General features: G+C 39.9%; 1 protein-coding gene across 1 annotated transcript in view; it reads right to left on the bottom strand.

The window, feature by feature from the left end:
- igsf9bb (immunoglobulin superfamily, member 9Bb) overlaps window positions 1-21,040 on the bottom strand; it is a 146,264-nt gene extending 125,224 nt beyond the window's left edge. Inside the window, 1 exon segment of the mRNA XM_013274190.3 lies at window positions 20,742-21,040. Within this exon segment, the coding sequence (XP_013129644.1) occupies window positions 20,742-20,805 (64 nt within the window). The 5' untranslated portion in view covers window positions 20,806-21,040.
- Window positions 21,041-24,269: the final 3,229 nt, after the last annotated feature.

Here is a 24,269-nt window from a genome sequence, read left to right as displayed (position 1 = left end):
TAGTTAAAAACACTATAACAACTGTCAAACATCATAGAGGGTGGGAATCCTAAAGAAGGAGGACAATCTCCAAGTTCTTTAACTCCACTTCAAATAAAACAGATGGATGAAACATGGACACAATTAGGCATTCCATCCCGACAATGATCCCAAACACACATCAAAACTGGTTTTAGAGTAGATAAAGCAGGCTAACATTAAACCTCTGGGTTGACTTTCCCAAAGCCTCGATCACAACCTTATTGAAAATTTGTGGACTACACTTAAAAGCCATGTCGATAAAATGAAACCAATCAGTTTAATCGAATTTTCTCAGTTCTATTGGTGAAACATCCAACCAGAATCCCATCTCGCCCTGAAGTCTTTGGCTGCAAACACATCAGGTCGACACGTAACTTGCTAAACGTCATGTAACCAAATATTGCTTGTTAGTGTGAGTGCATGTTTATATTTGCATATGTATGTATACTTGTGGATTAGAGAAAATCCAAAATAAATTCAAACTTGTGCACCCAGTTATTATTTTCTGCACAGCCAGCTGAAGTCATAGCTAGCAGCAGCTATGACGTCAGTTTGACAGCAAATTTGTTGTACAGTGCCATTTGTGCAAGGAACAGCACGATGGATATAAAATGGTCCTTAGATTTGTCTGTGAAGTGTCTGTGAAGAGGACAAAGAAGTGTGTTTAAGCCTCTTACCTCCTGCTGACCGTCAGGAATTAAGGCCAAACAGCTGAGGGTAGATCAGCAGACATTCAAGTTAAAGAATGTTCATAAAGAAGCAAGGGCAAACAGCTCTATGACTATTTCACTATTTAAATGCTGACAATTTAATGAACAAGTCTCTATTTCGGCAGGCAGATGGTGAAAACACCACAGATTTCTTTATGCTATAGTTTCTGTATTGTTTGTTGTTTTCGTGCCTGCAATGTGTGATCAACCTCTGGCAAACCTAGATCTTTGGTGCAATTTTGTTTGGGAAGATGTAAACGCGCTCATCAAACTGCTGTTACAGGAAGGTAATGATGGAAAACTCCCAAGTTAATCTTGGCACAAACCTAAATGGAACAAATGCTGCACATGACTATGAAGTGAAGCAGTGCATTCTGAGCAAGAAAGGTATACACAGACATTTTTCACCTATTCAGCTGGCAGCATGTGTTACATGTTCCACTTTTTTCTCTTTTAAGTAACTTTAAACAGGTCGTGATCACATTCCACCACTGAAGGAAGTACATATGTATTTCAGCCCACCATGTTTTTGGTAGGAAATTAACACTTAGGCAGGACTAAAGACACTGTTCAGCATCCACAACTAAGATAACTCCTCAAACAAAGACAGACATTTCCTCTCAAACAGATGTAAGAAATGTCGAAAGTGCTGTGTAACAGGTGTAGTCGTTATGAGTCTGCATTTTGCAAACACCAATCTGAATCCAGGTATTTCTTTGGAGCCGGGGTCCAGGGAACAGATTCAAATGAATTCGACACCCCTGCTCTTGTGTATCAGCCCACACAGCAGCAGTGTGTGTGGGCTTCTCCCCTAATTAGCAAATTCCCACATGAAAATACAAAAAAATTAAATAAATGCAGTTCTCGAAGCCTACAAATACTTTAATAATTACTTAAAACAACATCAGTCTTACAGCTGAGGAACGAGGGGGAGTGGCAGAGGTAGAGCAGGTCACCTAATAATCAGAAGACTGGTGGTTCAATCAATAGCTGCTCCAGTCTGCATGCCAAATATCCTTTGGCAAGATACTCCATGTGTGAATCTTAGAAAGCATTTGATCATTGAAAAGGGAGCTTGTGTGAATGGGTGAACGAGGCATGTTGTATAAAGTGCTTTCAGTGCTCAGGTATAGTAGAAAAGCCCCACATAAGAACCAGTCCAGTTACCGAAGCTCACAGAAGTGTGACAAAACATGTAAAATACAAAAATGACCAGCACAGGTCCTGTGCAATGTTGGGCAAGTTACTTTTAAAAAGTAATTAATTAAAGTTATTAATTACTTCTTCAAAAAAGTAACTGAGTTAGTAACTAAGTTACAAGATTCTAAAAGTAATTAATTACTAGGAAAAGTAATTATTGTGTTACTTTAAAAAAAATGTTTAACCCTCTGGGGTCCAGGGTATAATTTGACTACTTTTGATTTTACCTCTGTTAGGATGCCTGGGTCGTTGACCCAGGGCTTTTGAGTTTATTATATTATTTATCATTTCTAGTCTTTGGTTTCTTTCTTTGAGGTTTATGTCTCTGTGTTCTATAGTTGTGGTCTCCCCTGTTGGCTGTATCCCCTTGTTAAGTTCGCGTCTCTGTGTTATGTTTCCTGTTTTACTTTGGAAGTCCATGTCTCATGTTAGTGTATCTGGTTTTGCTCTCCTTGTCTCGTTAGTCCTGATTTGCCCCAGCTGTGTTTCCCTCCTGTTGCCCATTCCCTGATTGCTCCCTCTATGTATTTAAGCCCTGTGTTTCAGTTTGTCATTGTCGTGATCTACTGTTTACTATGCTGTGTGTTTCTGTCTGCTTGCCTGAGTTTATTTTGCACTTTGGAAGTTTGTTACTTTGAGTTCAGCATTAAAGCTGTTTTTGAGTTCACCTTTTTGCCTCTGAGAGTCTGCACTTTGGGTCCTCCTTACCACCACTCCTGCCTGCACACAGCCTTAACCTAACAACCTCCACATTTCACCTTTAAAAACTATTCAGTTTACCTTGTTTGATATCATTCTTTTCAGCTCAGCCTCACATGTCTGACTTTACAGTTATGTTTTCATTTTGACCTATTGTATTAGCACAACTGATCTCAAATTAGACAAAAAACAAACTCCAAGTAGAAAAAGTTATATTTTTTACTGTAACAACCGCAAACATGTTTAATGATACATACGTCATATGTAATTACTTTAAATGTAAATATAAATTGTAAATTTTAAAATCATATGCACAAGTTTTGCAAACAAAGTTATTTGCAGCCATTTACCTTTTACCTTTTTTATAGCCACTCCAAAAAATAATTTCTCTCCACTATAAAGGAGACCATCACAAACTCGATATCGATTGACATATCGATACCGATCGTCTGCCAGAAAGGGATTGCCGTCGGCGGGAGCACACGCAGCTGCTTAAAATTGTAGCACCCAGATTACTTACGTAGGCAGTTACTTCAGTGCAACTGATAAGGTGTGGTAAGCTGAAAACAGCTTCAACCGTCTGTTTGTTGAAAAATAGTAACACGACTGCACCGCATTTTCTTGATAGTAACGGCGTTGTAACGATAGAAATGGTAATTAGTTTGATTATTCGTTACTGAAAAAAGTAACGCAGTTATTCCCAGCACTGGTCCCAACTACTGTACTGTACTATTAGGAAACTACATTTAAAATGTAAAACCCTTTTAGGCAACATATATGCTGTCGATGTGTAGCTTTAAAGTTTTTATGCTTTAAGTTTGATCAGGTTTTCTCTGTATCACAGCCAGTGATACCCCACCAGCCATCTCCAAATACAGATTTGTTTGGTTTAGACCTTCCCTGTATTGCCTTGAGTGTCATCAGCTTTTTAGAAATCCTTAGAGCTCAGAGATTTACTAATAGTCTACACCAGGAACGCTTTGGTGTCGTTAAAAAGCTGCTCAGCTCTATCTACTAGGGCTGGGCAATAAAACGATAAATTATGATAAAATGACTTTTTCTCCATAGAAATATGAGACATTGTCAACATAAAGTTGATAGAACTCATTCTGTCCATGATCTGACGGACAACAAGAAAGGCAAATGACAAAGACAATAATGTCATGCCAAACCAATTTAGTTAGCTGCTCTCATTTTTCAGATGACACTTTCACAGATGCACATGGAGTATAAAGACAGAGCTAAACAGCTGTCATACTCTACAATATGACATGAGCCTCACTGCCCACTTGAAATACTACTGCCTTTCTTTACATTTTAATTCATTTATTTATTTTAGTATTTTTTTTTTTTGCCTTGGAGCATGAGCTTATATATTTACCAGAAGTAGAAGTAGGATCAGCTTTGTGACTGAAATCATTGAGCCATGTATAGATATGTATTTCTCATAGTTTCCCTCTTCCCTTTCTGATTGTTGGGGATTTTCTCTGTATTATTGTTGGGACTTTGCAATATAAAGCACCTTGAGGTGGCTGTTGTTGTGATTTGATGATATTAATGTAGCAAATTCCAGATAAGTTTGTGAGACTGACATTTGAACAATGACGAGGAGGAAAATTGTCCTGGTGAATGACAGGATATAATCTTTTTGGGATATGATCATCTACAGTGGATTTCTTTAGCTGACATGAGTCTACAGTAACAGTAACAACCAGAAAGAAAACAGTAAAAGCTTGTTATTAGTCATTACTAGATTATTTGCTACTCCAGTGTCTACAGTAGATAGTTTTGTATTTTGACTCCATTAGTTACTCCAAAAAAGTAATAGTGCTGTAACTTGAATATATATTATGTTTTTTTATCCTTAATCAGTAAATACTTACATAACATAGCCAAAAGCATGTTGACTGTACAGTGTTGTTTGATTGTAGTGTGGACACAGTTTTATGGAGAACTGCAAAGTGGAGCGGAGTGACCTGAACAGTCTGCTATGTACCAAAGCTACACTTTACAACAGTTGGCTATTCATCAGACAAAAGGTCACCGAACTGCTGGAAATGCTGAGCATTCTATATGTAGGACTTCTTACTAACAGCAGTTTTGTACTCCTCTCACGGTCAAAGCAGGTGATAACCAGCTTTGTGCCAATTATCTAGGATTAGTGATTTTAGGCTCTCTGAATCATGATGGGGCAAAAAAATCCAAAGTCAAATATCCTTGTGATACAGGCCCTTTCAAAAACAATCACTCTGAATGTGAAACAAACTTGTTAATCCTGCTTTGTAAATCCCTTTTATTGCATTTAAAAAAATTAACTCCTAATTCTCTCTGCAGTAGCAGAAATTATTTTTTAAAGTACCACTTATCACCTGCTGGTAGTGACAGCTCTGACCGGAGCTTGGTGTCCTCTGCAATTTAATGCCAGCTGACAGGCCAACACAACAGATGTTTCTATCTTTGAACTGCATTTTCTTTGCTTGTTTAAATAAAACAAAATATATTTTTTCTATTATCAGAGAAAATTAGATTGGTCTCCTTGGCTGTGATGCATACTGTTCAGTAACTCTGTGTGGTGTCATATTAACTTCCATCTTGCAGCAAGTCAGGAGCAACAAGGCCACAAACACAGACAAAGGTTTTAAAAATAATAGATCCTGAGCATCATCAGACCTGCATCCAACCTGCCTTTTTCAGTGTGTTCTCCCTGTATTAACATTACACAACCTGGAGGCCCTGCTGCTCCAAAACCACTCGCTGTTCTTTTTGGCTGCTGCTGAAGATTACGCTAAGGCCTGGTGTAAGCACTGAGCTTTAAGCTAGTTTTAGAGGTGAATGCGAATCAACAGCACTAAACTTATACGGTACTGTTTTTTTCCTAATATCACATTTCAGGTTAAATATTACGCAAAAATAACCAGAGTAAATAGAAAATACAGTTTTTAAATGGAGATTTAATTTATTAAGGGAAAAAAAAACTGTCCAGACCTACCTGCACCTTTGTGAAAAAGTGATTGTCCCCTACACTTAATAACTGGTTTCGCCACACTTGGCAACAAGAACTCCAATCAAGCGTTTGCAATAACTGGCAATAAATCTTTCACATCACTGTGGAGGAATTTTGGTCCACTCTTCTTAACAGAAACGTTTTAATTCAGCCACACTGGAAGGTTTTTGAGAATAAACAGTGTTTGAGGTCATGGCAAAGCAAAGCTATCAATTCACTGGCCCATTCCAAAACCTTCTTTCTGTTTTTCGGGGGGGGGTTGTTTTGATTGTATTTTATGTGTTGCTTTTAATATGGTTTTTTGTTTTGTTTCGGGTCATTCAGAGGTGCTCTTGCTGGTGTCTTTCCAGTCACTGTCCTGCTAAAATACATAAGCAAAGTGAGCCTGAGCTCCAGACCATCACATGACCACCATCATATTTTACTGTTAGGACAATTTTCATTTTATGAAATGCTATATATTGTATTTACAAATTTAACATCCAAACTTAATGGTCTTTCCATTTTTATTTATCTATTTTTGCACTTGGCAGGGAGTGCTGTAATATCTTCTCTTTATAACAGCAGTACTTCCTACAGCCATGGATAGTGGCGAGAGGACAGGACAGTTGAAAGAACTGGGAAAGCTGTGCAGTAAATGGCCTTGGTGATAGATTTGAGCCTCTACATTAGTCAAAGTGTCTTTATTTGTCTCCCTTGAGAGAAATTTGCTTTGGACAGAGGTGTTAGAAGATTGTTTAAAATAACAAAATAAATAAATTAAAAATAGTTTGTGTCATTCCGGAGCTTAAACAAGCTAAATATTTATCTAAACTGCTTCCTCTAATTAGTAATTAGTTTGATAGCATCCAGATAGCACTAAATTAATATTGTACTACATTACATTGAACCAAATGCTCAAAAACTCTTTTAAAATCAAAAACACACATTAAGGCAAAAACAAACTTCTCAAGCTCAACATTACATGCCCTGCTATGATGACAACACCCCTGGAGTAGGGCTGGGCCATATCATACCGTTCACGGTAATACCGGTGTAATTTTGGGCAACGATAGGAAAATGAAATATCGCGATAGAATGTGGGTAAAACGCGCATGCGCAGTGCCTATGTTTACATACGCACATGGCGGCGACGCAGAATGAGAAGAGCGAAAGGGGATCGTTAAATGAAACGGATGAACCAGAATTGGTTTGTAAAAATGCTGCAACTTCAGTGGTGTGGAACTGGTTTAGCTTTCGTCCGTCAGATACACAACAAAGCACTATTTTTGGTAGAGCATGCTAGTGGGCCGTCGTTATTACCGTGTTGTTTGGAAAATACGACACACTTAAAATCAATCCTTTGATTTTTCTGAAAATCGACAGTGCCCATTATAATCCCGCGTGCCTTATGTATGAATTCTGGTTGTGTTTACTGACCTCGAAACGATTTTATGTGGTACACGGCGCTCGAAAATCTGTCAAATGTTTTAGTACGACTTTGCTAAGCTACGAACCCACACCGCTTGATGGATTGTCGGAGCATTACGGCTATCGTAGGCAGGCGCCTCGCGGAGTGATACGTACTGTGCTTCAACATAATATTACTGTATTGTGTGTGTGTATAACCTCTTTTTAAGTTTTGTGGATATTATACATGGTTATGCTGAGGATATGTTGGCCAGTTTACACTGGAAATGCCTTTTGGTTAAACTGTCAGCAAGGAATTTGCACTGTTACATTTTTATATAACTTTAATGCACATAAAAAACAGCTGCTTGTTTAAGTGAAAATACATTGATGGGGCTTTTTGCACTAATAAAGTTGTGGAGTTGTAAAGTATTTTGTCTAGTGTCAATTATATCGTCAGTTATATCGTTATCGCAAATTTTCAAATGTATATCGTGATAAATATTTTTGGTCATATCGCCCTGCTCTACACTGGAGTACATTTGGTCTCATCATCTGTTTCAGGTGTTGACTGTCTTAATTACACTGAGCTGACCTGCATACTGGAAACTGACGCTAGCAGCACGCTTGCCAAGAAGTAGTTAAGGGCAAGTTGGGAGTGGGTTATACACAGGTTTAAATAAAAGCACTCATTACCAATTAAAAAATTGTGTGATCTCATATACTTCCATAATGCCTGTGATGCATCAGATAAATGAAAACATTTCCCACACACATAGCTAGGCAGTACTCATGTACAGCTGCCAAAATGCCAGATTAAAGCTCCAGTTTGTTCACCTGTGCCGCTCCTTCACATGTGTACACCTGCTTACTCAGCAGTTATGCGTGGCTGTCGCTGCTCTGAGAAGGTCATGTCATTAGGATCACTGTAAGCATCACCTTTAACTTTTTCTTTTACATTATTATGTTTTGATACAAACTGACTTCCCTTTGTCCTGTGATTTCACACACAAAAATTATAAATGGATAATTTAGGAAAAATACAAATACAACATTTGCAACAACGTAATCCAATTAGATAATAATCCAGGATTCATGAAAGATGCAGCAAACAAATCCTGCATTGTATGCAAAACGTGCCCATCAAATGTTCACAGTAAACACATTTTGTCGGTAGAGGAGATACAGTGCCAGCTGCTTTATATGTCTCTATTTAGACATGACAGCTATTCCCTGCCCACCTTAGGTCCAGAGGGCTCTCTCACTGCTCTGCACACAGGTAGCTCTTCTCTCCATCTCTCTAAAAAGCTCACTGCCTTTCATTCTTTCAATCTCTGCATATGAACGAACAGTATAATAAAAAACGACCATCTCTCCGAGCTGCCCTTGCATTGTGTACTATATGATCCCGTCTGCGAGAGCATTGTTTCTTAACTGATTTGACTGTGATGGGAAGAAATGCTTCACATCTACAGAAGATCAAGGAGACAAATTGTTTGGGTAAAGACCCAAAAATCAGACCAGCCACTTGGCAAAAGTGGGAAGGAAAAACTCCAGAAAAGCAGAACAACAGTTTGCTTCAATTGAGAACTACAGCTTGAATTTTACAGCTACTGATTTATTTTTTGGATCCACGTCAAGTTCCATCAATCCATATACACCAACACCATGGAGCAGTGAAGTGCTGATGTGTCATGTGTCATATACAGCACTATGCCACAAAGCAAGACACCAATGTAGTCAGTTTGCCTGCTATATACATTTTATACAGGGCCCATGTCAAATAATGCCTCTAGAATTCACATAAGTATCAGGGTGAAGATGTGAGGTAGCACAACTGAGGCTACTGTGAGGTATCTTATGGCCCTATCCAATAAATGTTTAATGGGTCTAGAGAAGTCAGCGTGGAGGAAGCTGACTGTGCTGCATCAGTAAGCCACGCTGTAAAATGAGACAGGGGAGGAAGCCAGGATGGTGGGGGTGGGCAAATGTGATATGGAGTACAGGATTGAGAGAAAGTATACAGAACTCACCAAGATGTATGTTAGCAGGAAGCCATTACCAAAAACCACACTACTGCACTAAAAAGCCCCCAAATGAAAATGGGATTGGCATGAAGGATGGTGTTTAGACATGCTCTGTTCCAAATCAGCACTGATATTAAGCTTATTTTCAGAGAAACACACTATACAGTATTTGACTTCAAATGAGCTGCACTGCTCTGTCTGATAAAATGAGTAGAAGTTATTCACTCATCCATCTAACCACTTCCTCTCCCTCACAGCACACAAGTTAATGTCTGTAAAACTGGCAGGGGGTGTGAGGTAAAGAACTAGTGCATCATGCACACTGAGATCTCTAAGCAGATCAGGAAAACGCTGTTAACTCAGGTGAAGGCTTTCCTCGCAAAATGCATTACTTACAAACATTAAACATTGTCAGGATCATTTAGTGGAGTGTCATAGTAACCTTATGAGGCTGAAGGATGTGACAGGTTTGCAAGAGACAACAACTATGTAATGTCTCGGCTACAGAGAAAACTGGGAATCCACTTTGTGGTAAAGCAGTAAGACAGGTCTCATTTTTCTGCTCCCAAACTTTGTCTTTCAAAGTGTCTCCCAACACACTGATAAGAAAACGGTTCTTTTGCCCATCAGGGGCTCCCTTATACTGTGTACATCTGCCCATCCATATAGCCCCCTGCAAATCTCATGCAGCTGTGGACAAAGCGCTAATGAAGCCTATAATCTCAGGGACATAACAGAGAAAAGAAAACGATTTCAGAACTTCAGTTGTTAAAGTCTGCAGACAGCAAAGTCCCCAGCAAAGTAGGAGGAAGAGAGACCAAGAACACCTCCAATGTAGGGCAGTTAATTTGATTTTACACCATCTTGTGATTTGATTGGCAGTTGGAAAATTCACTTTGATAGGTACGTGTACAGCCAGGGTTTTGGTATACATTTATTTCAGTCCTCCAAGCAGAAGGACGCGTGAAGAAGTTCAAATCAATCCACAGCACAGCTTCATCAAAGGGAAAGACACCTTTCGCCTATCAGACGAAAGGTGTCTTTCCCCTTCATCTGATGGGCTTCATCATTTCTGCTGTCAGGTACCGAAACCCCCAAATAAAGATGGTGGCAGATTGATGCTAAGGTCTTCCCACAGAAATGATTGGTGTGTCCACAGTGACAGTGACACAAGCCTCCAAGACTGCCTGAAATCTTTTGGTAAAATAAACCATCTAATGAAACTGGTAAGGGTCAGAACCGGTTGTTGTAAAGAACTGGTTCTGGATAGTTCAGTTCCTTGGAATTTCCCACTAATCGGGTACCCTTGCACTTGCGCTACAATTAGCTGATTATATTTCTTGTGTCTGAGGAAGAATACTGGCGCAGTCTTTTTTCTTTCTTTCTTTTTTTTTTTTTTTTTTTTACTTTTTATTGCACAAAAGTGTATCCAGAACAAAAACAACCACATTATACTTATGCTATGCTAAAACCCAGAGTGACATTAGTTGAGTGGATGTGGGCCAAAGCTCAGCAGCTATGAGCTGTCAGGCTGCAGACCCCGTTTCTACCTGTTCATGTTGCTGCAGCAGAATCACCGAGGCGATCGCTTCAAAGTCTCTTTGTGCTGGTTTGCATCTTTGCTCTGCGCTGTTAGCTTTGTGTTCATGCAAATATAAATATATCATTAATCAACTAATATTTAAGTGACAGGAAACAGGATGGTCTACTTTGTGTTGTTTTTCATTTCTCAGTCTAGATCCACAAGTCACACAAAGTTACATAACAACACAATGTAAATGACTAATTGAGGCGACAATAAACAAAGAAAGTCCAAGCTTTGCAAAAATTTCAATGGAGGCTGGTGGCACGTAATAGCCTGATTTCAAGTGAAGTGGTGAACATGTTCTAAATATAGCACATAACTAAACCAATACCATTGTGTGCCCATGTTGCTGCTAACCATGTCCACAACAGTGCATGGCTTATATTTGTTAAGGTGTGTATTCGTGTTTTTAGACATAGAGGGAGACCCTTCTGCACGATCCCGTGCAAAAGGGTCAGTGTCAGTATGTTGTGATTGCTCACTTTGTGTACCATGACTGCAGCAGAAGAACTGTGGCAACTATTAGCTGGACAGCTTTAAGATGAGTCAGCAAGAAGACACCGGTACAGTGTATTCAGTGCACATACAGGCAGAACAATGGCTTTCAGAGATGTGCTACAAAGCTGCTCCAAGTCAAAAGCTTTATCATGAACAGTATACCACGCACAAGCTTATCTGTGATAGCCATACTTTCTTTTATTGTCACACATCTGAGGAGTACCTGTGAGGTAGTTAGAAGGGAGCATGTCTGGAATGAAACAGAGCAGTTATCATTGCGGGTGTCAAACAACATTTAGTGAGATAGTGTCTTTATCCACGTTGAACTACGCCTGTGGACTCAAACATCCTTCTCTGCCACCTTTTAAGCTTCTTTCAGGAGTGATATATAGCTAAAGTTATACAGGAAATCAATACTAGATAAGCAAACTCTGTCCTCCCCCACATAGAATTAAGTGGCAAACCCAGGACACTGAGCGACGGGACACACAAATCCAAATGCAATAGAAAAACACTTGCAGCTGAGCCTGAGAGAAAATCAGCTGTTCTCGTCCCAATTTCAGCACTTTAAACGTATTCCAAGCTTATTAAAACTACTAAAGGTGTGAAAGTCAACACCAGTGTGTGCATATGAAACATTCCCAGTTCAGTCTCCCTAAAATGATGGCAAACTTGATAACCATATTGATATCTGTGTTTTTCTGCAGGTGAATGTATATTTGGGGGATGCAGTTCTTTCTTGGATATCTTTGACAGTTGATATTTGTGCTCTTCCTTTGAAACAAAGTCTTCCTGTTCATTTGCATGGTTCAGTCTGCAAGGTCTCAGTCTGCAGGAAAGCTTCCAATGCTCTAGTTAGTCAGTCTAATCCCTGCTATCAAACTTACATGTTTGGGGTTACTTGAACTGAACCAAGGATGAATTATATTACCTTCTGCCTATTTATCCCATAGACTGTATATAAAGATGGACAGCATTTGCCCAACTGGACAAAAATGAAGCTAAATTGTCCCAAGGTGTTTTCTGTCCTGTGCTCCACTTCTCTAATGTCTCACTCATACTGTGACTGCACTGAATAGACAAAAATGAACGAAACAAATATTTTTGGGTTAATTTTTCCCTTTTTTTGTCAGTTTATCAGGTGTTTTTCTTTGATAACTGAGCTGAAACAGAAATGCGCTGTCCTTGCACCGGAGGTCCTGCTTACATACTGTATAGCTGACAGGGAGCTGAAACAATTTACAGCTACACATGAAGCGTGCCATTTTTCCCATCAGTTCGTGTGACTGTGTACCCTCAGCGGACGGGTTCACTGAACCCAAATGGAGGCTGCTGGGAGCTCAGGGGGGATGACAGCAGCTGTCAGTCACTGCTCCTTGGCCCAAATAACGAGCTGATTGACATCTAAAGGTTGGTGACTTTTATGAAGTGTGCCATTTGCCCCAAGCAACAAGAGTGCTACTTTCCATTAAGCTCTATGTAAATGAAAGGTTTCTGTATGTGGTGATGCACAAAGCACAATGTACTGTGCATACCAGCCACTTTATTAGACCTGTGCAACTGATCAACTGCCCATTAACCATAAACCAATCAAATAGCAGCAGCTCAGTGCATTTACACATGGTCAAAACAGAATGTGATTTAAAGTTAGAGTTTATGAAATCTCACAGCGAGATGCGTTAGACTACACTTCATCAAAAACTAATATTGTGCTATACTATTTTATCTGCTTTTTTTTAAACAGTAAATTTAAAAGCACTTGACAACAACAATAATTATATTTAAGTGTTAAAATTAATTAAGGAGCTTAAACAAATTGATCGATTTACCATTATAGAAAAATAAAAATACCAAAGCTGTTAATTTAGGGAAGCTGTGACACTGGGTGGTGGCATAATAAATTTGTTATGCATTACTCACATGTACAGGCAGCTCCACTGAAAGACTACTGATGTGATTTCTTTTGCAGTATCCTGTAGGTCTTTGGCATCACAGGGACCTAAGAATGTGATTAGTATTTCTTACTATTGTGTTTCAGTTCAAGATGAAGAAGGAAAACCTGCTTTCATCGTATCCAAACTAATTTTTAAATAAATGCTGGATAAAGTTTACAAGGGGGTATTCCATAGCTGTAAACCAGAGTGACAATGATCCAGCTTCAAAGAGTACGACCACATGCCTGAGAACATTAACTCGACATGAAGCTGGCAGGCAGAAAATTAAGTCTAAAAATATCCACTGACAAGTGCCAACTTTAAACTGCGTCTTTTTTTTATGCAAGAGGATTTAAACTAAGATACATTCTCATTTTAACAGGATGCATGACCTTTAGAAAGTTGAGTGTTTAGCATTAGAGAGCCATTTGCATGCACACAGCTCAGTCTGTGCATCTTCTGACTCACACCTACATTCACATACTGATGAATTACTATTATCAGCTAATATTGGTCTCTCTGAGATTGACACCCATATTGATATAGACACAGTACATGCTGAAAAAGATGCAAGACGATGATTTATAAATTGTTCCTTTGTCAAATAATGGGCACACTGGGAAATAATATTCAAAACAAGAGCATGCATATAAATTTTAATTTACACTGTATGCCTCATACAAGCCTCACTAACCATTTATTAGCCTTTAGCCTTGTTGCAGGAAGTATACCATGCAGGCAACTTACAGGACCTTTTCTCAAGATCCTGAAAATGACAGCAATTGGAATTTTGATGAATTGACTAAAGTCAAATAGTGGTGGCCAAACATTTTATAAGCAAATTTATTGGCTAAGAGAATTCTGTGAACTTAATGAAATGCATATTTTTGTTCTATGCATCACAGAAGCATGTTAAAAATATAAATTAAAATAAAAGAAACAGTCATGTACTTTACCATACTGCTGAGTCTAGCCTTCAGAATGAATCTGGGTGCAAAGATGAAACCACATTGAGATTTGGCTCAAAGAAACTAAATGTTTGCTTCAATGACTTTCTGAAGCTTCTGTTCCCGTTCCATGACTCCATATCTCTGCTACTCTATGGATTAAAGCTTTAAAATAACACAAAAGCCTTGAAAAAGATATCATCTCAGTTTCCCACTTCAGCTATAATTGTCTGCATGTACCTTTGCTTTTCCCTTTTGTTACATTGTTAACATGCAGTACTGTGGAGGCACACCTGACTGTGCCATGCATTGATGAGCACACTGAAGCAACAAATATTCAGGTAAAAATGGACCTAAAATGACACATGGGGCCTTATTTTGACATGTTTTACAGTCCTCTCAGCTGGCCTGTGCCATATCATATCCTCGCAATAATACACATTATAGTATAAATTTTTATGTGATATAAAAGTGTCATATCGTGATATCATTGCTATAGCAACACCATGCATTTGTATTCCCTGGTGTGCATTACAACAACACAAGCCTCGGCACGTCTGAGAGTCCCGTATCACCTTTCCTATGATGATTTATTACTTTAAAAGGGATCCACTTCAGCAACCTCCAATAAAGCACAATGCTTTACAAAATATACAAGACAACTGCTGCTGCTAAATGTGGAGACAAGCTTTTTTCACCACTTAAGGCAAAAACACTGTTGAGTACTACCAGGCTAGAGAGGAGGAAATACATGCAGCTGATGATGCACAACCCAAATGCAGCTCCTGCATAGTTAGATGGTTAGAGTGCTTTAGTTATTGTTAAAGTATTAAGGAATTATATTATCCTTTTATCTACATTTTACAGGGAAAACACTAACTAGGATATTTGTAAACACTATTTGACTTATGCTGTGTCATGAGATATAATGCTATGTCACTATTACTGAATGATGCTGCTGTTGGCACCTTGTTTCAGGAAATTCACACTTTCAGTTAGGAAGCATGTCATCACTGACAGTAGCTCATTGGAAGAGGATGGAAAATGCCCGTTTTACATTTATGCTGCTTATGCACACTTACACAGTTTCACCCAATATAATGATAGGATTTTCAGGCTGTAATGCCCACCACTATCTCTCAGAACTCTCTGCATTAAGTAAGTTACTAACTAGTTTGCTCGACTATTAATATAGATTAAATTCATATTTCGCCCTTTTTGATGTGACTCTAAAATTCTGTATTTAGAGAGTACATTGCATAAATGAAAGAAGCTGTTTATAATGCCAACAGAATGAGAAAAGATGCGAACAGGTGACCTATCAATTTATACTGCATGTGGAGAAATTAGGTCATTAACATCAGTAAGCGGATCAATAAGAGGTCAGATCTGAGCATTCCTAATGTAAAGCAACTCTCAGCCCACTCAGAAAACACAAGTCCTTCAATTAGAAAATGCTGAACACCCGCAGGATTTAAATTCACGCTGCAAATGAGACACGAGTCTCCCATTTCTTGGTCAGCAGCTTTATTTTTGCCAAGCAGCCACCCACTTACAGCGAGACTGCTCATTAAGTGATCATATTGTAGGGATCATCAAAAAACTGGGATACCAGGAAAGTTTGTGAGAGTTCAATTAATTAGGCAGCAGCGCTCCGTGCCAGCTCAGTTTTGCCCAAAATACACATGCTCTGACAACATCACTCAGTCACTAACGCAACTTAGGCCCAGATGAATCTCATTTCACTGAATCTACCATAGAGGCCTCTGTATATGCATCCTGCAAGATTTGACAGAGAACAGCTAGAGCAAACCAGACGACCCCCTATGAGCAAGAGCTTTGGAAACAGTGAGAAGGAAAAACTCCCAATTCACAGCAGTGGAAAAACGGGAAGAAAGACACACTGTGGAAGAGAGCCAGAGATTAATAATCACTATTTATTAAATGCAGTGATATACTGTATAAACACATAGTGAGTGGAAAAAAAAGGTGAGTGTAGACGAAAGATTTCATGGGAAACCCCCAGCAGGTTTGGCAAACTGCAGCGTAGCAAAGGGTTATTCAGGGTGTCTGCAAACCTTCATCACTCTTTATGTTTATTGGACACACAACTTTGGTCAAGTGGAATGTGATTGTGTTGGTGATTTTATCTTTGTGAGGTGGATGATTTTTTCTTGGGTAACATCACTTCTAAATATTCAAAGTATTTCCAAACAATGGAAGATGATCCTTTTTGAGGAAAAAGCTCTTCACCTTCTGCTGTCCCAGGCATTTGATTTTTTACTTTTTTACAGTGGTACTCACAGAGACAGCCCAGAAAACTTCACACTGCAGGGTGCAGGAACAGCTGTGATTGGCAAATGCAGGCACATCATCAGGCAGTGATGATTGAGGGAGCGCATGACTTGCTTTTGCTTTGCATTCTATTGACGGAGCACGCAGTTTCAATGTTGCTCGATCACATAATTGATTATGTGAAGCCAAAATTGTGATTGTGATTAAAATTTGCCCTAATTTAAACTTGATGCCCTAATTTTAAGATTTGTTTACTTTTCTGTCTGGTTTCCATGTGGATATACTGACTGGGACCATTTTAAAAAAAAAAGAGCATCACACTCCGATGTGATGCTGACACACAACAGCAATCACTCACTTCTCCTGTTGTCCTGAGTGGGTTCCAATCATTGAGACCCTTGACATGGGGGTGATGCAACAGTAGTTAACGTGCACTCGTTAAGGGAGCACTTTACACCCACTGTCATGTTTGCCTCAAACACAAAAAGCACGGCATCGCTCTCTTACTAGCATACATACCAGGAGTTTAATTCTCACTTCTCAACGAGACATTTAAAGATCAATGTAACATGATGAAAAAACTTAGGTTTAGCATAGCAGAGCATAAGTGGAAGAGCATCAACTAAACAGTCACGAAATTGAACTAGCTCATTCCTTTTTTCCACAACAGACCTATAGTTATAATAAGCATCTCTGCAAATGTGCATTCAATTTTAAAATCAAACTAGAAGACAGAAACATACTTCTGGTTCTATTGTTCGAAGGTTGAAGACGATGATCAGTGTGATTGTTGGACAAATTCCTTTCAAAGAGAGCAGTTATCTGAGCTTCATGAAACTACAGTGATGAAGATTCAATTATTTATAAATATCACAATAATGATTGCCATTAACTGGAAAGTACATGAAAAATGGTGGTGAGCCACAGCCAGTCATCCATCCCTGAGGATATCATCCATTGGCAATTGCACCAAATTTCACAACTTTTTAACAAACAATTCTAGGGTTGCCTATCTCTGCCCAATTCAAGGACTGAGACAAAATACCAGAAGAAAAATGCAGGAGATGTACTGTAAACAGTACTATGGGTGCCTGCACAACTAGATATGTGATTAAGAGCTTTATTACTATGTTATGACTGTAGACTGCAAATCCATTACAGGTTCTGAAGAATGACAAACAGGTAGTGATGCAAGGAAAAAGAGACGTCTTGTGCAGGATTGTTGTGCTATTATTACTGTGGGATCACGCTGTATTTTTAGTGGACTTAATGAATTGACAGAGCACACAGAGGACACAAACACAGACAGTTTCAACTGCTTCTGACTGATCAGGTTAAGATCTTCATATTCATTTAGCACTTACAGTGATACACGGTGTATAAGTGCTAATTATTGCTACCTCAGGATTCACCAATGGTACATTCATGCTAAAATAACCCGGATCCTTATTGCAAAAGCATCTGGCTTATTTATTTGTTTTTAAGCCAAATGTAAACTGAACCAGAGTCTGCGTGGATGTGGGTTCATTGGTTGACACTGTTTGTTTTCTCAGCAGTCCAAAAGAACTGAACAGAGCACAAACACATCAGAGTTAGAACCAGTCCACACAGATCATGAAACATTATGAAAGCATTCTTAAAAGTGGACCTATTACGCTTCTCCTTATTTTTTTCTCATGTGCATCCTGTTCAATTGACAGATGCTCATATTAAACATGAGCAAATAACAAAGTAATGGAAAATTACTTTCAGCAGTGGCAACACTATCAAAGTTTTGGCCATGAATGCATGCATCCCTGTTTATCTTAAGCATGAGCTTCAGACTGCTCTAAACACTCTGTTTCAGAGTATGATGGGTATGATGTCATAGAAAAGGGGTATCTTTAACCTTTCCACTTTTATCAGGTCCAACCTAGGGTCAGGGTGAGGAGTACGATGGGTTAAAATCTGCCTCTTTTTAAGGTTAAGTTTTCAAGCACTTTACGGATGCACAACATCCTTCCTCTGCTATTTACACATAGATCATCTCTACAGTAATGTTCCTCAAGGCTTGAAATAGCGCACAGTAATTAACGTATGAGTGAAATTGAATATTACATGAAGCGGTAAAAACTGCACAGGGAAATTCTCTTTTTACACCACGACAAAGCAAACAGCCCCTACTTCCCACCTCCTACCCAGCCCTCTTGGCATGTTGTAGCATGTGTATTTATGTAGCAACTGAGTGGCATTTATCACACAGCTTATTTATAATTAGTTCACTTAGTCTGGGGGAGACAGCCTGTTAGTTGGCATATGTTCAGATCCTGGTTAAAGACACACTGCTCCCCAAGGGGATAGTTGACATGTATGCATATGGTGTGTGTGTGTGTGTGTGTGTGTGTGTGTGTGAATGACAGCAGACAGTCGCTGCAGAGGGTGCCCTGAGCCTCCATTAACACAACCCACCATGTTCCTATCCCTCGGCTACCCAGCCATGCTGAGAGAGACCACTAGAAACCTGGAGGGGAGCGAGTTCATCTGAGTGCATGGAAGAGGAAGACGACAGGGCAAATGTACAGAGAGAAAGCGGGAAGAGGAGGCGACGAGAACCTGAGTCAGACAGAATAAGTGAGAGAAAGGAGAATGTTGGGAAGGGAAGGATGAAATAAGAGGAAGGAAGGCTGGAGAGAAAGAGAGGGAGTCCGGTTCAAATCCAAGGTTATCACATGGCTAAAGTCGAGCCACTTGCCAGCCGGCAGTTTGGGACAGCAGCGCTCGGATGCAAGGATGCTGCCCTGAGCCGCTTCTACCAGCCGGGCCGTTTGTCTCGGTGAGTGTGCCACTGTGCTCAAAAATGGATGCTGCAGAGCTCCGTCACAGCACAAGGATCAGATGCATAACCTGACAGACTTCCTAAGGGGGAAGTCTTTACAAAACGCGCGTCCAGTCACCATCGCTCCTCCTTCTGCAAGTCGCCAGCTGTCCCAGACATTGAATAGCTTGGGGAAGCCTCTTAAAAACATCGCTCTAAGTCTCCTTCCTTTGGCAGGCAATGCTTAAGTGTATCCTCTTTAGGCTGCATATTACATAACTGTTTGCAGTGGAGCTAGTGGAGCCCTGTCTCACACGCCAGAATGATGTGAGCAAAAATAAACATAATAAAAAACCTGCAAGATCTGTTGTGTCAAAAGTCTGACACACAGTGGTGGACAGCTCGCTGAGAGAATCCCTTCTTCATCATCTAATCATGCCGAAGCACATATGCTGTCCCAGTCACCTGCATCTCTCCTCTCTCTCCAAGATGAGTGGGGGATTTTTAAGGTTAAAGCGCTATTGCAGCTTTGCTTGCCCGCCATATCCCTCCCTGTGCATGACATCATTGATGTGAGACAGACTCCGTGACACACTTTCAGACCACTGAATTATATGTGGATAGGAAATGATGCCATATAGAATTAAAGCTCAGACAATTAACTGGTTCACAGTCAGCTATGTGAATACTTTTGAGCTTTGGAGAGTTGATCAGACTGAACAAACAGTAACAATGTGCTATGTGAATACTCTCAAGCTTTGGAGAGCTGATAAGACAGAACAAACAGTAGCAATATGTCACCTTAGGTTTAAGAAAGTTGTAATATTTGACTGTTTTTTGACCTTTGCCTGCTACACTGATGTGCTCTCTGAATATAGAGCTTGGTAACAGCTGCACTTAACCCTCTCAGAAGAAGTCCCTCAGTGCCTCATGGAAAGGTTATGATCTTTCACCCATGATGTCGACAAGCCAAGAAATCTGAAGTCATCATAAGTTGTCATTAGTGCGTGAAAAGCAGCCTGAAGAGTGACGACAACCGTGTGAATTCCCCTAAATGTCAAAGTTCTCCCTCTAGCGGACAAAGCCCGTCACAACTGAGCTTCAGCCGCTCCCCAGGAAGAGGTTAATCCATTCATAGCATTATAATGACATCTACACCAGCGCACCATACTAATCACATCTGCCTTCAGATTTCAGCAGCTGCAGACCGGCGTGGAGCTCAGTGAGACAGGCTGCTACAGCTGCGAGAGCCCAAACTCACGCGTCTCGGGAGGAATATGTCAACCCAAATAGACTGCAAAATCTGTCAACCTGGAGCCAAAAACGTCACAACTTTACGTGCCATTTATCAATGATAACCACAAATTCCCGAGATACATTACGGCGGGAATAAGCATTTTAAAACCAGGTTTAGCATCCTCCTTTTTTTTTCTTTTAACGGTGGACCGGTCCCTTATCCTTTACCCACTCAGGTGATGAACACACGTATGAACTTGTTTTGACATTTTCCCATAGAAGCGACACAGTCAGAGTGAGCTAATAAGAAAAGCATAAAAAGCCATTTCATAGGTTGAACGTGCCAAAGTGAAAACTTGAGCAAAGAGCACCCGCGGATACACACACTGCACTTCGACTCACCTTGAGCGGCCGTTCCTCGGGTGCTGAATACACTTGCTATCAAAGTGGCCACATACCAAATCATAGTACTATTGCCGACCAGAAATAAATCTCATCATATCTCAAAGTGCCCCTTTCGGTGAATCTCTCATCGCCGAGAGCCCCAGGACAAACTGAAGCGGGCCGGTATCCTTGTCTTCTTGTTAACCGAGCCCTGGACACTTTTCCATCGGCGCTTTCCCCTCTCTCTTCCCCTCTCCTCCGCTCTCCACTCGCATCCTGAGTTGGATCACCTGCGCCAATGGGACGAGAGCAGGCGACGCTGTGAAACCAAGCGCGAGCCTTTAGATATCCACGAGCCCGCCTCCACACCCGTTTCATTGAAGGGTGTGGGTGGGCTCCGGATGCTGATTGGTTACCTGCGCTGTCGTTTTCCGAGTTGGAGTGATGCGTTCCTGGCATGTGGTGAGGCTCGGAGGTTCTACACCTCTGCTCGGTGGAGCACCCAGGAATAGCTGCTGGTCGCTGGCTTTTTTTGGTTTGTTTGTTTCGATGCGAATAAACTTACATTAACAGCTGTAATGGCGTGTGTCGGAGAAAATAATGTTATGTGGGTCACTTCTAATAGAGTTAGAGGCAAACCATCCGATATGGTAAGTGCAGCATCTCAATGATAAAACTGAAGGGAAAAACTTATTATACAAAACCAGTTGTAGACGTCAGACATCCGCAGACAGAAACAACCCAACAGGTGGTTACCCTTTATAATGGCTTGCAACCAATTCTATTTCTTTAAGGCGTTTACTGCTCTTTGGCTGTGGATGCTTATGCGTGACTCTGAATTTTTGCAAGTCGAAGGAATCAGTGCTTATGAACAAAACGATGACTTCCTGATTTGAGCTTTTTAAAGGTAATTGATTACATCTTCCCATTTTTCTTGGACAGCATGAATGCAGCAGTGGAGGGAGCGTTTCAAGGTGGGTTGGCGTGTGGAGCTGTTGCGGAGCTGCAGTATCATGCTGCGCAATAAGACGAGAGGAATCCACCAGCCTGTGTGTGTGTGTGTGTGTGTGTGTGTGTGTGTGCGTGCGTGTGTGTTGGGGGGGCATCATCACGTGACTCACACCCGTGCATTCATATCCCTTCTGAAATATGAGTTCACTGTTTAAATGACGCGCTGGTGGTCTGCCAAGTCACCAAGACTGCCGTTAAAGAATCCTGACTAATTTCCAAGACTTCTGAATTCAGCATGATTCACACTTTTTCGTATAACGATTCCGTCAATGGCAGTTTTAAATTCAACTGACTCAGCCTGCCTTGCTCACAAGCCATCCATCATGCCTCATAGCTAATTCTACCTCAAGGTCTGCAAGGACCCCCACACCTCCTTGAGGAGGAGGTTTTGTTAATAGCCTCTGGTAGGATGACAAATACAAGTGATTTAAAGTCATTTTTATTTAACATATTCCTGTGCGTCACTCATATCCTTATTTACACTATTTCCCACGATTCCCATTCGAAACTTTGACTGCTGTTCAGCCCAGTTTCCCTGCTGAGATCAGTTTAGTTTTTAAGCAAATGATTCAGGTCTGACAAATCCACAGCTGAGATAACTCTGGGATGTTATACTTGTGTAAAAAATAGTCAAATCTTCTTTTCAAAAGGACACGTATAACAATTTTTGGTGTTTCACAAAATCTGCTTAATTTCACTAAGACATTTTGGCAACTTTCAAAACTTTTCTTTAAAGGAGTGTCATAATCAGTTCAATAATTATGTAATTGTATTTATTAGCCTCATATATGTAGGTGCATAGATATTGTTCCACACTAGAGTATGGTTCATACCCCTGCTGTGTTAAGGGATAGGTGTGGGGCCCAGGCTGGGATTTGGGCAAATAGACTAGTGTGCTATTTTCAATAGTAAGTAAGTAAAATTTATTTATATCGTCCTTTTCACAGATGAAAATCACAAAGTACTTCACAATACAATGAATGAAAAAACAACACATAACAATATAAAACAATAAACTACAACAAAAAAACAACAAATTAGTTGAAAGCTTATTTATATAAAAATGTCTTCAGCTGCTTTTTAAAAGAATCAATGGAGTCTGTACAGCGCAAAAACAGTGGAAGAGAATTCGCCTAATAATTTGGCCTAGGGAGAATATATAAAAGTAAAAAGAGAATTGGACCCAAGACAGATCCCTGAGGTACCCCACAAGGCTGAATATGTCTTCAAGTCTACTGGATAATAGAGCCAATGGTGCGAGTTGCCATAGCCAATCTTCAAAAGCCACAACCCCAACTCACTAAAACTGGCAGAAGTGGAAACTCACCTGTCACTTATGATCGCTCAAAGCAAACGGTCAAGCAACTCATCTAAGCCATCATGTCAGAGACAGTATGAAATGTACAGCCTGATGGATTAAACTACAAATACACCCAAGCAAATATTCACAGCATTGTGGTTGAAACTACGTTATCACTCAGGTCAAACTTGTAGATAAAAAAACAAAACTGTAGACAGACAGTTGTCACAACAGTTTAACCAGGAAAAACATGCATCACTTGTTACAACCAGAAAGCAGGCAGAAGCATGTGGCATGTCAAGCACCAGCATATCAGTGTCTCTGACAGTGACATTGCTGTCACATAGATGCAAAGTAAGGTCTACTTTCTTGATGTTCAACGGCCATTTTGGCCTCTGTAAAGACTAGAGTACAGCCATGGATCACTGCCACACCGAGCAGTGGGCTTTAAAGGTGCTGTGTGAAGTGCAAATAGCATATGGAAATTAAGCTTTCATCACACTATCTGAGCCACACGACCATGCTCAATTCCAAGAGGCTTTTATTCCTCTCTGTTGTTTAATGAGCCAGGTGTAACCCATCAACTGTTGTGACCATAAGCTGTAACAATGACACAAACTAGTATCGTGTCATTTAAAGACATGCTCTTCATTTTCTCTCTGTATTCTACCTGCACAATTTGATTAAAAATAAATAAATCTGGAAAACATCTAAAATGATGTCACTTAGTGGGAGCTGTCCAAATATCAGAGATACTGAATTCAATTTGACAAACAAGAGCATGTGATTAAGCAAAAACCTAAACTTAACTGAAATTATTTCAAATTACTGCTAACATGAGAAGCCTGGAATGCAAACTAAAAAAGTAAATACTATGTTTAAGAATAACTTTTCCATATTACTTTTGAGTTGTCTTTTATGTATACAGGTAACAGAAGCCAGAGACACAGACAGCAGAGCTCATTTCATGCAGGTACACTTAGTATTAGTATTAAGAATCATCATTAGTATTATTATTATTAACTAATATTCAAAGAGACTGTTGTCTTTACTAGAGTCAGATGTTTAAGCTTCCCAGGATCACCATGTCTGGATTTACAAAAGAAGACTGTAGATACTAAAATTCTTGCTCACCACAGAGTTTGAGTATCCTGATCCTCAGTGTACATTACTGTCAACTCACTGATATTTACTGTTACAAGTCATGGTTTTTCTACAATTTTGTGATCCTTTGA

The sequence above is a fragment of the Oreochromis niloticus genome, linkage group LG10 (assembly GCF_001858045.2).
Source record: "Oreochromis niloticus isolate F11D_XX linkage group LG10, O_niloticus_UMD_NMBU, whole genome shotgun sequence".
NCBI lineage: Eukaryota > Metazoa > Chordata > Actinopteri > Cichliformes > Cichlidae > Oreochromis > Oreochromis niloticus.
This window is presented reverse-complemented; position numbering and strand designations above follow the sequence as displayed.